At 39.6% G+C, this 16423-nt stretch overlaps 1 protein-coding gene across 1 annotated transcript; it reads right to left on the bottom strand.

Annotated features, from left to right (window-relative positions):
• Positions 1–3303: 3303 nt before the first annotated feature.
• Positions 3304–15555, bottom strand: LOC103804672 (chromosome unknown open reading frame, human C1orf198). The gene is made up of 3 exons (XM_009077284.1): positions 15508–15555; positions 5539–6090; positions 3304–3647 (listed from the first exon to the last, which is right to left on the bottom strand). The coding sequence occupies exons 2-3, from the start codon at positions 6082–6084 to the stop codon at positions 3591–3593; spliced, it is 603 nt and encodes a 200-aa protein (XP_009075532.1). The 5' UTR covers positions 6085–6090; positions 15508–15555; the 3' UTR covers positions 3304–3590.
• Positions 15556–16423: the final 868 nt, after the last annotated feature.

The following is a 16423-nucleotide window of genomic DNA, read 5'->3' as shown; positions in this document are numbered from 1 at the left end:
TACTGATTCAAGTGGGTCATGGGCCTGTCTGTAAATAACACCTACAAAGTCAGGTTTGTGTATGAGGGACATGACTTGAGAGTTCTTTGGGGGATGCTGTTGCTGAGTGATCAACAGGACTCTGCCCGCTGCTCCAGCACCCCCAGCCATTACCTCAAAGACAGCTCTGTGATGTCTGAACCTCTGCAACTATGACTAACATCACCTATAAATAAATCAATCGCTATCCTTCAGCAGGCAGCCACGGTGTCTCTTCTATTCCACCTTACCAAGTCTTCACTCAGTCATGACACCTGCAGACTCCTTGTGCTGAGACAGGACCCAGATGCTGTGGATTTGCCTTATTAGAGAGAACTTTTAAAAGTTAAGACGGAGCTTAAACAAGATTGAAGCAAACTATGTGGAGACCAGATCCTAAATATAGTTGGAATACCTCCCCTTAATTGCCTGTCGAGTCTCTTCAAACCAAATTCTTCTCCAAATGCCTTTTCAGTTGTTGTTGGAAATTCAGTCCAAGTATAAACCAAATTGTTTTCCAAAATACATTTCTGGAAGAAGCAGATGTGAGCATGCAGAAGAAAAACTATCCTTGAGGCTGCACATTTGATTCTCTCACACTTTGAAAACTTGCTGCATAGGACAAAAGGCAGAAAGTGAGACTACCCAGTGGCCTCTGCTAGCACCTTCCTTGTTGTGATGTGATTTTAAAACCCATGCATAACACATTCTATTCTCTCCCCATCCTGCCTGGTGTTAGCAATTGGGGCTAAACCACAGCACACAGTTTTCAAATTGCTCCTGCAATAATGATCCAGATCCTGCTTTCCTTCAGGTACCTGAAGATACCGGGGGGAGAGCGCATGTGTTGGGTTTAAGTCTATTACAGGGAAGTACAAATGGATTTTAGTCTTTCCTGTATCTCATCCTGTCCCCAGCTGTCAGATGAAAAGATAAACCAAGGATACTTCCCCAAACAGACTCACTTAAAAGCTTGAAAAAACAGCTGAAGTGTGCTGATTTTAAATTTTTTTTCTGATCTAAAAAATTCAGTTTCTAAATTCTGTATCATATCATTCTTGGCTGCCTCTCAGGCAGATTCAGGATGCCCCAAACAACTCCAATGGCACTGAGGAAAGCAGAGTATAAAGGACAATACAGAAACCAGCACAAAAGCCTTGAACATTCTATTTAAAGTGACTTTATTAAAACATTGTTAATATAAAATGTGACCAAGTACAATTTTTTTTCCATAAGAATGTTTAATAAAAACATATTCAAGAAAGAAGGAGCATCAACTCTTGTCGAAGCACAGGAAAAACCTACCAGGATAAGTAAAAAGTTCTGCAGCATGTTCTACCAGCTGGTCCCAGTGTGTATTAGGGTTGAGTTAGCTGATGGAAGAGACAAGCAGCCCAGGTTCTTCCCTAAGAAACTTCAAGGTATTTAGCAGAGGTTTAAAGTAACACTCCTCAACAGCAGGAGACTTTGTTTTGAGATCTTCTCAAATCAAAGAAAGATTAGAATGTGCATCTTCATGTTGGATTTACAACTTTTTAGCAGCTGAATGTACAGAAAATTAGATTCACTGGTAACTGTAAACCCCAGGACTAACATTTGTTAGCTTTGAAAAGGAGGTGCAAGTCAATACTAATTATACACCTAAAGAATTTGTGCTGAAGTTCTAAGCTATATTAATGTTGGATGCTTGTAGCAAATGCTTAAAAAGTGCAGCTAAGAAAAAATCAGCAGTAAAGTCCAGGCTGGTAACAGCAAGTATTTTCTGAACTGCTGAATGCAGAGATAATACCCATGAATTACAGGAGTTTGTACATCTCAGGAAGCATGTAAAGAAGCTTTCAAAAGTGTATAAATAAGACTATACAATGACTTCTACTCTGTGGCAATCTTCCTCTTCAGCTAAGAAACCTTTTAAGAAAACACTAGAAAAATTGGAGGTTTTGGGCTTGGTGGTTCTACATTTTTGTGTGTGTGGGAGGGAGGCAGGGTCAGGGGGGATAGCAGCCAGCAATTTCCTTCATCAACAAGTAAGTTTTAATGCTCTATCAGCACACTCTGCTTGTTCACAGCAAGCAGTTCACCAATTAGAGGCAAGGATTCTTCCAGGACATTGCAAACTTCCTGTAACAGGCAGAAAAAATCCTGCTGCATCCAATCCTGCACATTTAACTGCCCCTGGCACTGAACCAAATGTCAAGTGCTAATCCATGAGAAGCCTAGCACAATTATGGTCTAGGAGATGGTGACCTTCTTATAGCCTTGGCTGGGACCCATTAGAGCCCTGTGTTTTGCCTTCTACCCCAAACAAATGCTATGGGACTATTGCTGAGGTAAAGGGAAAAGTCAAACCTTTGGCATTGGAGCAGACCAGTCACTGGCTGTGCGTAGGGGAATTAAGGCTTCAAGGTGAGGTAAACACAGTGAGAATCAGTGTGTAAATCATGCTGCATTTCAGAGACGACAGATTCAAACAACAGCTAGTCTTGTTCTCTACGTTTTAAACACCAAAGATCATTCAAAAGCAGAACTGGAGCCAAGACAGCCGAGGGCCACCTTGAGTTGCCTCTCTGCACCTGGGGAACAAACACAACCCAGATGTTGAACGCTAAAGAGAATGTATTCACAAGGAGGAAAAAGCACCAAAGTTGATGAGTCCTTGAGACGATAAGCTGCTTAAAAAACAAAAAAAGCCTTACACTGCTATGACCTCCCATAAACATAGTGGTTTCCTGACACAAAGGTAATTTACACTCTAGAAATGCTGTAGTTCCAGCACTACTATTATGAAGAGTTATGCTCTGGTAAGGAGGCAGTGAAATTGTTAGGCTTGTGTTCCCTGAAGAATTTCTCCAATTCATTAGGTGTTGTCCCATTCCCATCGACCCACCCCCAAGTCTTTAATCCAGAGACCAGAAACACCTGTCATTGCCCCAGGTCATTTTTCTAACACTCCTATGTTACTTTAGCAGATTTGTAGGGTACAAACACAGTGCTTCTTTGGATCCATCATTTTGGCAATGCCTTTGCCCTCTTCAAAAGAAAAGTGTTTTCAGTGAGTGGTACAAAAGTTACTTTCAAACTAAACAAAATCTAGAAACCCATGCAGTTCTTCTGTGTGCTTGTTTTTTTCATACTGTTTTGGCTAATTATTTGAAATATGGAATTATTTTCCTATTTGGAACCATTGCACGTGCAACACTATTTCTCACAAGCCATGCTAGCAAGGTTTTGACTGAAAACAGCAATCTGGTCCTGTAGGTTCCATTTCTAGGATACAAAGACTCTCATTTGTGTTCCTTTAACATGTGTATGGTAACTTCTCCCATCCTCTCAACACAGTAGCTACTAAAAATCTTAACAGATATTTAAAAAATATCCAAATGAAACCACACTTCTATCACTGTTTAAAAAACAAAAACGCATACGGTATTACAAAAGTTTATACAAAGGCAACATTTAAGAGTTTGAAAGTTACTTCTAGAAAAAGACACAAATGCTAGTAAATTAACATACAAGGAGAAAGGTATTCCATTCCTCCCTCAAAATTGGTTTGATCTATTTTGAAGTATCTTTTACCAGTTGTCTAGAAAATCAAAGCCAGTCTTCAAGATAACATTGCTTGTACTAGTCTGCAAGGGAAAGAAAAAGAAATAAGACGTTAATTATGTTATTACAGACTCAGTATTTGACTCCCTATCTACAAAATAAAGTTTAAAATGTTGTCTGCCAATATTTTGAGGGTCTCGAGAGCCTTGCTCTAAGACACCTAAGAACCTACACCATAAAATGCTAGACATGGAAAAATATTCACAATGACCAAAAAGGCAATTCCAGATACAAATAAAATTCTTGTTGTGGTCTGCAAGGCAAAATGCTATTTTTTTCCCTTATGGAAAAATTCCTAAAGACTGAATTTTAGACTAGAGTGGGAATTGCAGAGAAGGAAATAAACACAGAAAGCAAGCACTGCTAATTCAACACATTGCCAGTTGCAATTACAGCCAGTTGTTTCCAGAAAGCTTCAGTTCAAACTTCGATGACAAGTTATTTACTAGGCTATCAAGAACATGCTCACTCCTGCAGTGCTCCACTTCTAGCCACAACATTTAAGGTGACTTTAGTGTTCAGGAAAAGTATTTAAGTGACACAGATGAGTCTCTGGATTGTCTCCCTAGAGCACGGCTCTCTTCCCCAGAACAGGGAAGATAATCCAGAAAAGAGGAAACAAAATTCTGTCATATCTTCTCTGCTACCCTGTTCACATTTTGACATTGGAGGGTTGTTTCCCACAGGTTTTTCAAACTGTTTCACTTATCTTGAAAACATTCACAAATGAATTAAAAATAAAAAATCATTAATTTGCAGGAAAACACAATAAAGCCTTTAACTAAAAGTAAAGGACTACCATGGTCACAATTTGTAGCAAAACAGCTCAGGAAGTGTTATCCCTTAGCTTCAGAAAAAAAAATAACTAAACATAGGGCTCCAAATACTGAAGTGGCATAATTATTTTTCTCTTCTAAGTGCTGCTACTTATTTCTCCTGCAAATAGTTACCTCATCCTGCATCTTCTGACTTTACATCATCTTGTTCAGAATTTAAACAAGCACAGGGAAATATAGTGGAGAAAAAGCTATGTGATGTGCTGAAGGTGTACAGCAGTGTGTCAGGCAATTGCCAGAGAGATGCCATGGATTCCAAACAGAACTGCACAGCTCTGTTTGAAGAAACACTCCTCTGCTCTACTTCACAGTCTTCAGGCTTCAGATTTCTTTTCTTCCCTTCACTATGTCATATCCTGCTGTTCCCTTTCTTTTCTCACAGATCAGCATCTGCTTTTTAAATAGCTTCAATTGGCTATTGAGCTGCTTAAGGTTATTTTTTGTTGTTGGGTTGTTTGGGTTTTTTATTAACAAAACATTGAGAAGTCTAATTCTGGAAGCTCATTCTATTTCTATTTTGGACTTTAAGAGAAAACATATTTGAAAGCAGCCCAGCTGCCTGGGACAAAGCACTGGGAAGTCGCTGTCAGGCTACTGCTCAAAACAGCTGAGAAACTAGTTTGCCATTCACCACTATGCTGTGTGTACCAGTAAGTATCCTAGACTCCAGTGTATCTCCTTTCCAAGTTAAAAACCTTGTTCTTTCCATTAAGTGTTTTGCTGTTTCAAAAACAAAACCCAATAAAAACCTGCACAACCTCTTTTATACCTGATATAGCAAGGTCTTTGCCCCAAATTGTTAAGTACCTTGCTGTCCATTAGTCACTGGGTGCCTCTGTCAGCATTTTTGGTGTTACATTTAAATTATGCCTTTATCCTATGTGCTAAAAAAATACTTACTTGAAGTTAACATGTTGGTTAAATAGACTTCTTCACATTTGAAGGACAAAGAGTCTTCTAGCTTTGCTACGGTTTAATGCTTTATGGAGTCCCTGATCTTCCAGAGTGGCCCTGTCAGATTTTAGTGCGCTCTACAGTTTTTAAATCTAAGGACAGTGATATATATAGCAGTACTAACCTGTCCAGGCATTTGTGGGTCTGTAAGTATAGTACCATCAGTATCTTCCTTGTTTGTCCTAGAAGATGCCAGATCCTGTGGTGGGTCAGGAAGAAAGAAGTCATCTAGAGAACTAGTAGGGAGTTGAGTAGGTCGAGGTTTCTCCCATTCGAGAGATACAGAAGGTAGGCTGGGGGCGACAGACTTTTCTGGTTTAGTTACACTGGACTTCTCAGCTTTTGCCATCTCCTTTGCAGTAGACTCTTGTCTGTAAAAAGAGGGAAGGGGTTTCTCTCCTTTCTCCATGGACTTGATCTGGCTGGGGGTCAGGGACTGGAAGTCAGACTTGTCTCCTTCAAACTTTGAGCGCTCTGCGTTTATTTTCCAGAACGAGGACTCCTCTTCCTTTCTGGGTGCTATCAACCCATCTGAGCCAGGGGTCTTATTGGCCTGAGAGGATTTAGGGACTTGGATGCCAGGTGCTGCTTTGACAGGCTGCCTCTGTTCATTTTGCAACTGGGCACCACCTTGTTCTTGTATGGACAGAGATGCAACACTGAACTCCATCTGACTCTGTTCAGGGTTAAAGAAAAACAGTATTTTAAAGGCCTTCACAAAGATACAGTTTTAACCTCCTGTCCTTGATGCATATAGGTAACACCTTTGCCCACAGCACGGCAAGTCTCAGATGACAGATACCACAGCAAAGCTGGCTTATTTTCTCAAGTAATGTCTATCTTTGCAGTGACATAAAAATAATAAATTTTTAAAAGTCTGAACTGCAAGCAAACATAAGAGTCCTAGACTTGCTGCAGAGGAGTCAGAGAAAGCAATCATATTCGAGTTACTCAATGCCATCCAAGGTAGCAGTGCACAGCACTAAAACATTAGAATAGCAGCACTAAAACATTAGAACAGCTGCAGATGCATTTTGAAAGTCAGAGATGCTTTACATGAAAATATGAAGCAAAAAAAGCTTTACAGTACAGTTTAAAAGGCAATCTTCCATTACAGTCTATGAAACAGTTGGCTACAATTCCATTTACTTTCAAGATAAAGGATTAGATGTAATGGGTATGCATAGGTAAGGTGTTTTACAGTTCTATTGCCCCTCTGAAGGAAGAGAAACAACTCCAGCAGGATGAGTTCTTCATCTATTCCAGAGCCTTGTTTTGTTTTTACTTGCAGTGCAGATAGCTGTACTCATTTCTGAGAGGTAACACTGGCTCAAGGAAGCAAGGGACCACAGTTAATGCATTATACAGGTCTTGCAAAAGCCACCCAAAAGCGAACAGTACTTCAAAGTGTTCATTTTACTTACCACCACTTCAGTAAAATGATGGCCAACTAGGTGGACACTCTTTAGGCTAATAAAAGTTAAGTCTTATTTCACTCTGGAGAAACATGTAAGCATATTTAGGAGCACAGCACCATAGCAAGTGCTAGGAAAGAACAATCTAATGTCTAGATTTTTGTTGGTAAAATGGAACAAAAAATGTGAAGAAAAAAAATGCATTTCCCATTCAAGTTGTGCTGCTGTCATTATGGGTCTCATTAGGTTTGAAACAATTCAGAGGACTTGTAGCTTTTGCTACAAATGGTTAATAGATAGTTCACTACAGATTTGTGATGTTTTTTCTCCATTCTGCTTCATTACCCAGCCTTTCCTGAATAAAACTGCAGTAGCATCTATGGGCCTGAGCCTAAAACAAGCCCTAGTTGCATATCATTTTCACTCAAAGTGTTTGATCTTGAGTCCTACATCATTGTGCATGTTAAGTTCAAAGGGACTCCAGATCTAGCAGGTCTCACACGCCTGGTAGTTAATATTCAGAAACTTTGCATCAAAGAGCAACTGTTAACACAGCAACTGATTATTTATTTATAAAATAATTTTTTTAAACAGTCAGCAGCTGACTACACATAATTTGATTCATGCACTAACATCTGACCTTTCTAAAGAATGAGATGCATTATTTTTCCAAGGTTATAGGCAAGGAAGCACCAAGATCTGTGTTTTCATTAAGAATATACTGTGTTATCAAAAGATGCAGAATATAAACAAGCTGTAAGTAATTATAGCTCAGCTAGAATATGGTGAGTGCAAGGATACATGCAACTCTTACCAAACAGCTCAACACGCCACCCTGTCTGCAAAAATCTCAGGAAAAACCTTAGTGCTACAACTTTAAACAAGCCATGACATAAAGTTTAGAGGAGTAGATTTATCCTTAAATAAGCTCTGCATAAACAAACTATAGAGGCAATGGTGTTGAGGATTATTTACAGTGACTGCACTCCCTATATTAAAATATAGGGATTTATTTCTCTAAGCTCACTTGGCAGTACTACTGAATAGCAATTTACCACCCTGAAGTTAAGATGCTTTAAGACTTTAGAACTGATAAAATCCCAGCTTAAAAATCCCACAATATAAAATTAGACCTGCACTTACTTTCCCAATACCCAAGAGAAAAAATAAAAGACAGCTTAAAAAAATCCCTCCATCTTGGAAGACTTAAATGGTGCAAGACATGTCATGTAGGAATTAAAACAGTGCTACTTTTTATCCTTCAACAGTCTGCCATCTTCTGAGTAGCCTGGCCCAGGGCTCACATTAGAGATGACAGTAGCTAAAGGCCACCACAGCAGCAGTCACTTTCAGTAAAATGATTCCTTTGCCCCCAGCCCCAGAGAGAGTTCCCTCAGGAAGGTCAGTGCCCAGAGGACAGAGGTGCCATCACAGCCTCAATCCACCAGTGTTGGAAATAAAATTCATGAAAAACTAAAGGGGAAGAGAAATGTGGGTCTGTTAGAACAAAAATTAGAAAAGGTAAGCCAACGAGATGGCTTTGTATTTCAACAGCAGCAAGACAGACAAGCAAAGCCAGGCCTCCTGAGAAGTTCTTAGGCTGTGGAGCAAAAGCCACTGCCTGTGGTGGTATTTTATGTCCTGTTCTATGGGTCCAAACATCAGCTCAGAGGTTTGGTTTGGAAGTGGCACATCACTTCCAGTGCAGAGAAGAGCATGGCACTGCAGAACAACTTCAGGCAGTTGCAACCTTTCCAACCTGCTCATGGATGCATGTTCTGGAGAGGATGTCCTCTTTGTCCTTTTAGAGTGGAGATCATGGGGTGTACCTTTCCATTTCAAAAGACAGGACCACCTGACATTTAAGATTGCATATTTGTATCACGCTATGCTTTGGAGAACAGAACAGCTCCTAACCTGACAGGGAATAATCCGAATGAAAATACTTCTTCAGAAGTTTGTGTTCTCCCACAAGGGAGGCAAAGAAGACAAGACCACCCCGACAGGTTCTGAAAGCACTGCATCTCAGCATGGTGTAAATACAACTCCAAGAGGTCAGATGTACAGTTCTGCTTCCAGCATTTAGCCTGAGAAGCCAAGAACGTCTGTGGACCAGTCACAAGTTATTCTATTTTCCTTGAAATACATCATGCTTCTGTTTGACTTTCGAGGTTACTTAACACATCTAAACCCCTAAGAAAAGTAACTGACGAAAGCAAATGATTAATAGGCAATATCTTTTGACTCAAAAGTTGGCAATAAAACACCCTCCCCTCCAAGGAAAATCAAAACAAACCCACAGAGCAGCAGTACAAGTAGGAAGATAATCTCACATAGCAATAGACCCACGCGTAAAACACCCTATGTCGACATCTAAGTAATGAGTAGTACTGTACACTCTAATGAGTCACTAGATACTACAAATGCGCTTTTAATTAGTGTTCTGCTCTCAGTTTCTTACATCAGATGGCAAATTGGCAATTGGTTGGGTCAGCAGAAGAAGGAAAGAAATGGCATTTAAAAGAGAGTTACCCAAGAAGACCCCAAACATGTCCTTTTCCTTTAGGCTTGACAGCCATGAGAATATCTTGATGCACATCTCTCCTGGCCCCAGTCAAACTCAGGGCAGCAACTCACTTGTAAAGGGTCACACTGTGTATTTGCTTTCCTGAGGCTGAGGCAGAGTTGCTGTGAGCTGCAGCTCCACACTTAGCATTTGGCAGCAAAATGGCACTGGTGGCACTCTACTGGCTGCATCTTTGGGAAGCAAACACTGAACACTGGGGTGTGATTCCATAGTCAAAAGTGAATTGTCATTTAGGCACAGTTTGCGATTCCAATTTTAGGGTTTCAGTCCCCTGCTTCTTTCATGGATTTTTGTATGCCTTTGAATGAGCTGCAGTTTCTGTACTCATAATTCTCTATCTAAGGAATAAAATAAAAATATTTTCTTTTTCCTACCATTTGTCCAAATTGCATTTCTGGGAACTGTTCAGCCCAGAAAGTCTCCAGAGTTTACAGACAGGCTAGTACAGTCCCAAGTGTAATTTCTAGAAGCTATTGGAATTCAAATAAAAGCTAATAACAGCAGCAGTATTTTCAAGCTATTTGCAAGAGCAAGTCTTTCTCAATACAAGAGAGAGGGGGGAGAGAGTGCATGTGAGAGGATGCAAAAAGTAGCATTTTGAGGCAGAGCAAACACAGAAGTCTGTGTTCTTTTCAGTCTTATCCCTCTGGTCCCAAACCACTGCAAGGGTTCAAATAAAGGACGCCCTGTCACAACCAATTTTTTGTATAATAAATATAAATAATACTATAAATTGCAGGTTTTTTGGAAGTTGCATGTACATCTTTCCTTAAAAAGACCATATCAAGTTGTTTAGGAATTATGTTTATTGGATTAAAAAACTCAGACCTATCTTCAGTCTCAAGGCAGTGATAATCCACCAAACCGTGATATTGTCTGTATATGCTCATGGGAAACAATGTATTCTGAGAAGGAGGCACCACACAGTAAGAATGTCACCATTTAATAATATTGTGTAAAATCAGGTCTCAGCTCGTAAGTCGGTATTAAAAACAAGATGACCACAAAGAACCCAGGAACTTTTTAAGCATCTTATTCACTCATCAGGAATGTGTAGTATTTTACTAAGCAGTCACGCAAATACAGCCAAAACAAATTGTTTTGCTTGGCAGGCTGAAAAATCCAAATTGTTGAGACAAAGAGTACAGAAACACTGTCAAAAGCAACTTGCTTTAAGCACAGCCTGAAAAATGCAGAGGTAAGAAAGTCAACCTCAAAAGATTCAGAAGACGACTTTCCTTTGCTGAATGGACAAACCCAAAATAAATATGGAACCTAAAGTAGTTGCAGTTTTTGCTTTGTTTCCTGTGCACACTGTGGGTGTTTTCAGGATCTTTTCCGAGTCAGAAAGAAATCCTTAGGTCAGCAGAGGCAAATTGCAATAGCAAAAAATAGAGCAAAGCGTTCGAAACCAATCTAAGTAATTTTAGTCCATACAGAAAGACAATGACAAAGACACATAGCATAGTTTTGGAGGAAATTCCAGGATCTACTCTTTGGTGATATAAACTGCATTCTAGTCTGCCACTGTGATTGGCTAGCCTGAGCAAACTCATACTGACAGTATCTGGTATGTGCCTGTTTTATGCTCAAAAACAACTGTCTAAAGATTGATGCAGGTAACGGAATCCTTACCTGAGATCACTTGGCCATGCAGAATAAAACAAACCTTGAACACAGCTTCTATTACCACAAATAGGGTTTTTTTTTTTCTCAGGAACTAACAGTCAACAGTAGTTTTACAGCACTGTGTTTTAAACATATGTAGTCTAAATCAAAAAGGGAAGGCTAATCCCAAAACCTCAGGGATCACTCTTCTTTCCTTCCAAGGAAGCACTGCCATTTATGCCAGCTTGATAAAAATAATCACACCAAAATGTAGTTTGTAACAAACAATTATATCAGGCTGCTAAGGAAGGAAGGAAAAATTATTTTCTGCCACACTCTTCCTATTTAAAACAAAACAAAACAAAAATCCCAAAAACTAAGACTTGTTCAAAGAAGGATCCTGAAGACTCCCTTTTAGTTGCAGATAAAGGAAACAATTTGCAAACCATCTTTTTTTATAAATGCAGCAGAGGGGCTTTTTCTTCCTATATCATTCCTGGGGTTAGATCATTTCTGTAGTAATATAATTAGGGAATTCAGACAGGAGGCAGCAAGCAGATTATTGAAGGGATTGAAGTTTGATACTTCCTCAATTTGCTTTTTTGTGGTTTGTTTTAAACACACTTTGAAGGCTTCTCTTTCCCACAAATATCTGAGGGCCTGTTGAAAATAGCAGAGAGCTGGCAACTATTCTACCTGTGTCAAGAAAAAGAAATTTTTAGATATGCATGTGTCAATTTCAAGCATTTGGAATAAAACCTATTTTCGTTAACAGCATGAATTAGATTCCAACTTACTCCCATGCTGCTCTGTGCATTCAGTGTGTTACTGAGGTGGCAGACTGAAATGATATTTTCTGCCCACTACTAAACTAATAAGGAAAAAAAAAACCCACACCAAAGCCATGAAGTTCTGAGTTCAGGAAGCACTGCAGATAAATTTTATTTCCAAAAGAAGCCATGATTCTTGTTTTCCATTTATATCTTGAGGTCCTTGCTAAGTTTCACTGAATTTTTACTTCAAACAAACCAAGAAACCTCAAAGGCTAAACTCAGCCAAAATGTCATCTTTCATCTCACGTAAACCTGAAGCCATAAATAGAATGCCCTGAATTCATAAACCTGGCTAGAGCTCCAGTTAAAAATGTAACCCACATTTCAAGACATGCTGTCCATGAGGGCTCCACCCATGAACCAAATCGCTCCCTCCGATTCAGTTCCTAGTTTTAAAATGTCAGCCTCTTTGCAGTGCCAAGAGAATTCACTGCTTCCTAGTAGTTTTTCTTCTGAGAAGTGCTATTGTTATCTACTAAAAATATTATTTTAAATGCTGTCTAACAGCTAACTCAGCAGTTTACATTGCATTTCTACTTTGCCTTGCTTGAGGGTTTAAAAATAAAGAGGTAAGATAAGAACTTGAAATACACAACAAACAGCTAAAAATGGTGGAGATATTCATGCAAGTGTTTGCTGTGATATGAACAACTTAAGCCACACCTCACATTTGTATTTAAAATGAGAACACAGAATGTTTACTTCTGACACAAGTGAAGTTATCAAGCCCTTCAACGATGTTCTGCCCCAAATTACAACTATTTACTACACCATTCTCTGGGTAAGTTTGACAGCCAGGAAACTAGGGAATCCATTGCACTAGCTACCGTGAGAAAAATTTGTCTGTACCTAATCAACTAGAATCCCCACTGGCATCACTCTAACAGCTGAGAGGCTTCAACTCAGGAGAAAACATTCCCTCCCCTCTTCCCTGCTCCTCTCAGTTTCCCTGATGTTAGTTACGGATAAATACTGATTTTGCTGCTTTATTCTTCCAAGTCTCAATGTTAAAAAATAAAAAAGCCTATTGGTTTTACTGATTTACATCTCTACTTTCTTCTGCTCTGTAAAAGCCACATTCCCTTCCTTGGGTAAGTCTGAGCACACATATGCAATAACATGCTAAAAAACCCAAACCAAACAAAAAACTCTGCATTAAAGGGAGAAGAGGGAAAAGAATACTGTGGAAAGAATAACCCACCCTGGGGTAGAGCTCATGGAATGGAAAGAGCCTGACAGCCTTAAATAACAGTGGGAACAGATCTGACTCTCAAGACACGGAATGTGCATTACAACACATCCACCTTATTGAACAGCTCATTCACGTTTTCTTACACGGGATCAACTGAGTAAGGACACCTTTTCCTCAGCTGGTACCTCATGGAAAGTTTGACTTCCAATATAACCTTATAAAAGTACTGGTTAGGGAAGAGATCAAAGAGTAAGCACTATGCAAGATCACCTTTAGAAAAGGAAGATTCAGCAGTCAAGGGATTTGGCTGAAAGATTGATACAATACGAGGCACTGAGGAAAAATCAAAAGGAAGAACCCACAGAGACCATCCAACCCACACCCTGTAAAACCATGCAAAATGGATTCTCCAGAGTTTCGCTGAAAGAGAAGGTCACACAACTTTTCAACCTAAAGATGAGGCACAGCTTTTATCTCTGGTCTGCAAGAAGGGAGAGGGGAAAGAGGGAAGCAGAGCTTGATGGGCTGCAGCAATTACTTCCAAAGCAACCTCCTCCCCACCTCACCTCTCTTCAGCAGCCACATGGGCGTTCCCATATCATTCTGTGACCCTCTGCTCATTGCAGTCAAGGATCAAACTAGCACATCTATTCACTTCTGTACCCCATTTTGAGACACCAGGAGGATAGTAGAAATTACCTTAACCAGCAAGCGATAAACCAAGGCTGGGTTAAAATCCACTTCACTAGACATACAAGTGTTAAAAAGAAAAGACAACTATCAATTAAAGAGAAAATCCATTTGAGCGCAGATGCATCTCATCATGGATCCGCAGTCAATGAAGTATGATCTGCAGGAAGTTCATGTATTCAGAACTTATAAAATCTTATCAAGATAGAGCTTAAGCTTTAAGATAAGACTGTCTTATCTTTAACATAAGACAATTACAGCTGCCATGTTCCCAAACCTGAGTTTTTGGGTCTGCACAGAAAAGTAGGGGAGAGACAACACCACTGTCTCCAACATATGGTTTATTTCACCTTATTGTCAATGAGATCCATACTTTTCTCACAGCTTTTCCTTTCTTGTCAGCTTCACCCAAGTACACCCACGTTAAAGGCTCTTCAATATTATACTAAAAGCGAGTAGCTGCTTCTTCTAAGAGTCCTGAAAGACAGGAGTGCTTGCCTGAGCTACCAGGCTCCCACTGCAGGAAATCCTCCAGTGGTTCCTAAACCATCACAGCTTAGAAGGGAGTTTTAAGGCAAGTGAAGACTGGCATTTTCTCTTAAAATGCAGCACTGTAGGCTCCTGGGACCCAGGAGTTACACCAAGTTATAGGTTAATCAGCTTCTGCAAAGCACAGATGGAGTGCTAGCTACAGGCAATGACCTTGAGCAGGAGGCCTAAGTCTAGGGTCAACGGGATTAATTTAGTATTCACTGACATTTCCAAATAATTACTCTGCATTAGGCTAAGATTATATTCATAAGCTCATACATGATTATCTACATAGTTCAAGGGCAAAAAAATCCAAAAAGAAACAGGGGAGAAGCAGCTTTCTCTGGCAGATAAAGCCAGAAAACATAAAGTCTGAAATGTGTGATTAAATTAACGTGCCCAACAGACCCAGTAGAGAAAGGCAATGAGCTGTGGTTTTGCTCCAGAATTTCTTGAACAAGAAGAATTAAATTTGATTTCCCACCACAGATATGACACAACTATATTTCCTCATGCTGCAGGTTCAGAAAGTGGGAGAACTCTGGTCCCATATTAGCCACTACAAATGATGCTTTAATAAAATACCAGAGGTAAAGTGAGGGGCTAAAGAAACAACACACCAAACCTTAATCCAACCCACTGCAGAAAAATATGTTATTTTTTGAAGGAGCTGCTTTTTGGAGAGGAAATAACATAATGCTTCTAGCATAGCCCCAGGTTAACAAGTCTCATTGCAGTTGTTGTAGGACAACATTCTAGTTCATAACGAAACGATAAGACAAGCTTTAAGAAAGAACCCAATGAAAACACTAGATACCTGCACCTTTCTGACCCCATTTCCTAGCTACTTTACTCCTGACTTCAAAAGTGAAACGCAGTTACATTTATACAATAACTGAGACACTGGTTTTACTAAACATGGAAAGCTGATTAAAAAGTTTGCAACAAAAAAGCAAATAATTTGTAATTAATCCATTTTATACCTATACTCAAAGTCAGAACATTAGTTCATCAATTAGTTAGCTCATTAGTTCATTTGAATGAATGAACATCCATTCATTTTGTGTTTCTGTTGATGTACATCAAAGCATACTGGCCCTGTTTCATTTGCAGGATGGTCACTTTATACAGCTCTGACAGAACAGAGGTGACATTAGCCAAAAAGAGGACAATAAATGCACAAGGACCATTATAAAATGACAAACCAACATTAAAAGTAGAATTGCTGCATATTTACCTTCGTTTCCCAGGAGAATGGAGCCGAGTGTTCATCTTGCCAAGTTATGTCCTGAAATAAAATTCAAGAATGATTAAAATCTGAAAAGCAACTTTACCTGCTCAGAAGCATCACACAGATGACATGTTACACTGCTGGAACTCTAGCAACCACTACCACGGAACTTGCTAAAAAGTGAAAGCACTATTTACAGATGGCACTGACTGCATTTTAAGACTGACTGAAAGCAAGTTCTCTGAGGGGAAGGTTATCAATATTCTACCAATTTAATCTACAAAATACATGAAGGTTTAACCTGGTCTAAACTTCTTGAAATGGTTTCTACAAATAGCTTTAAAATCCATAATATTTCCAGTTTTCTACTAGGCATTTCTTTGGTAGCCACTAGCAACATACAGGGACAGAAATAACAAAAAGAGAAGGGGCCTTAGGGAAGCAAAGTCCCATTTCCTCCCCCCAGCAGACCAAAGAGCACATGTGCAACCAGGCAGTCAAGTGGCAGCGCAACAGCCGCGCAGCCATCGGGCCAAGCCACAGCTGGATCCAGCCCTGACAAGACACATCATCACACCACTTCAGTGATGATCTGTCTGAAAAAAGTATTCAGCTGTGTTGAAAGAATGACACAATGTTCACAGAGTAAAATCCCAACCTGAAATTGATTCTTTTGAGAAGCTGTATTTCTGAAAACAAACATAATTTGAGAAATTCTGGGCAGAGCAAGTCAGTTTCCCACTTCAGAGAATCTGATGTCTTCTCAACCATCATTGCACTTGTTGGCACCTCAACTTGTAACCTCAATCCAGCACAGGCAAGCAAAAAGCTCTTGAAATGAATTAACATTATTTTGGCACCAGTTCTTTAAAAGTTCTGGTAGAGATAAAATCTATGACTTCCATAGATTATTTCAAAAGAT

This window comes from Acanthisitta chloris, unplaced genomic scaffold, assembly GCF_000695815.1.
Source record: "Acanthisitta chloris isolate BGI_N310 unplaced genomic scaffold, ASM69581v1 scaffold45456, whole genome shotgun sequence".
NCBI lineage: Eukaryota > Metazoa > Chordata > Aves > Passeriformes > Acanthisittidae > Acanthisitta > Acanthisitta chloris.
The sequence above is the reverse complement of the archived record's forward strand: the minus strand, read 5'-3'. Positions and strand labels throughout refer to the sequence as shown.

Excerpts from the sequence above, each read along its gene's own strand:
- LOC103804672 (XM_009077284.1), bottom strand. The coding sequence starts at position 6,084 with ATGGAGTTCAGTGTTGCATCTCTGTCCATACAAGAACAAGGTGGTGCC. Across the intron at positions 3,648-5,538 it reads ACCCACAAATGCCTGGACAG|ACTAGTACAAGCAATGTTAT; the intron begins GTTAGTACTGCT and ends TTTCCCTTGCAG.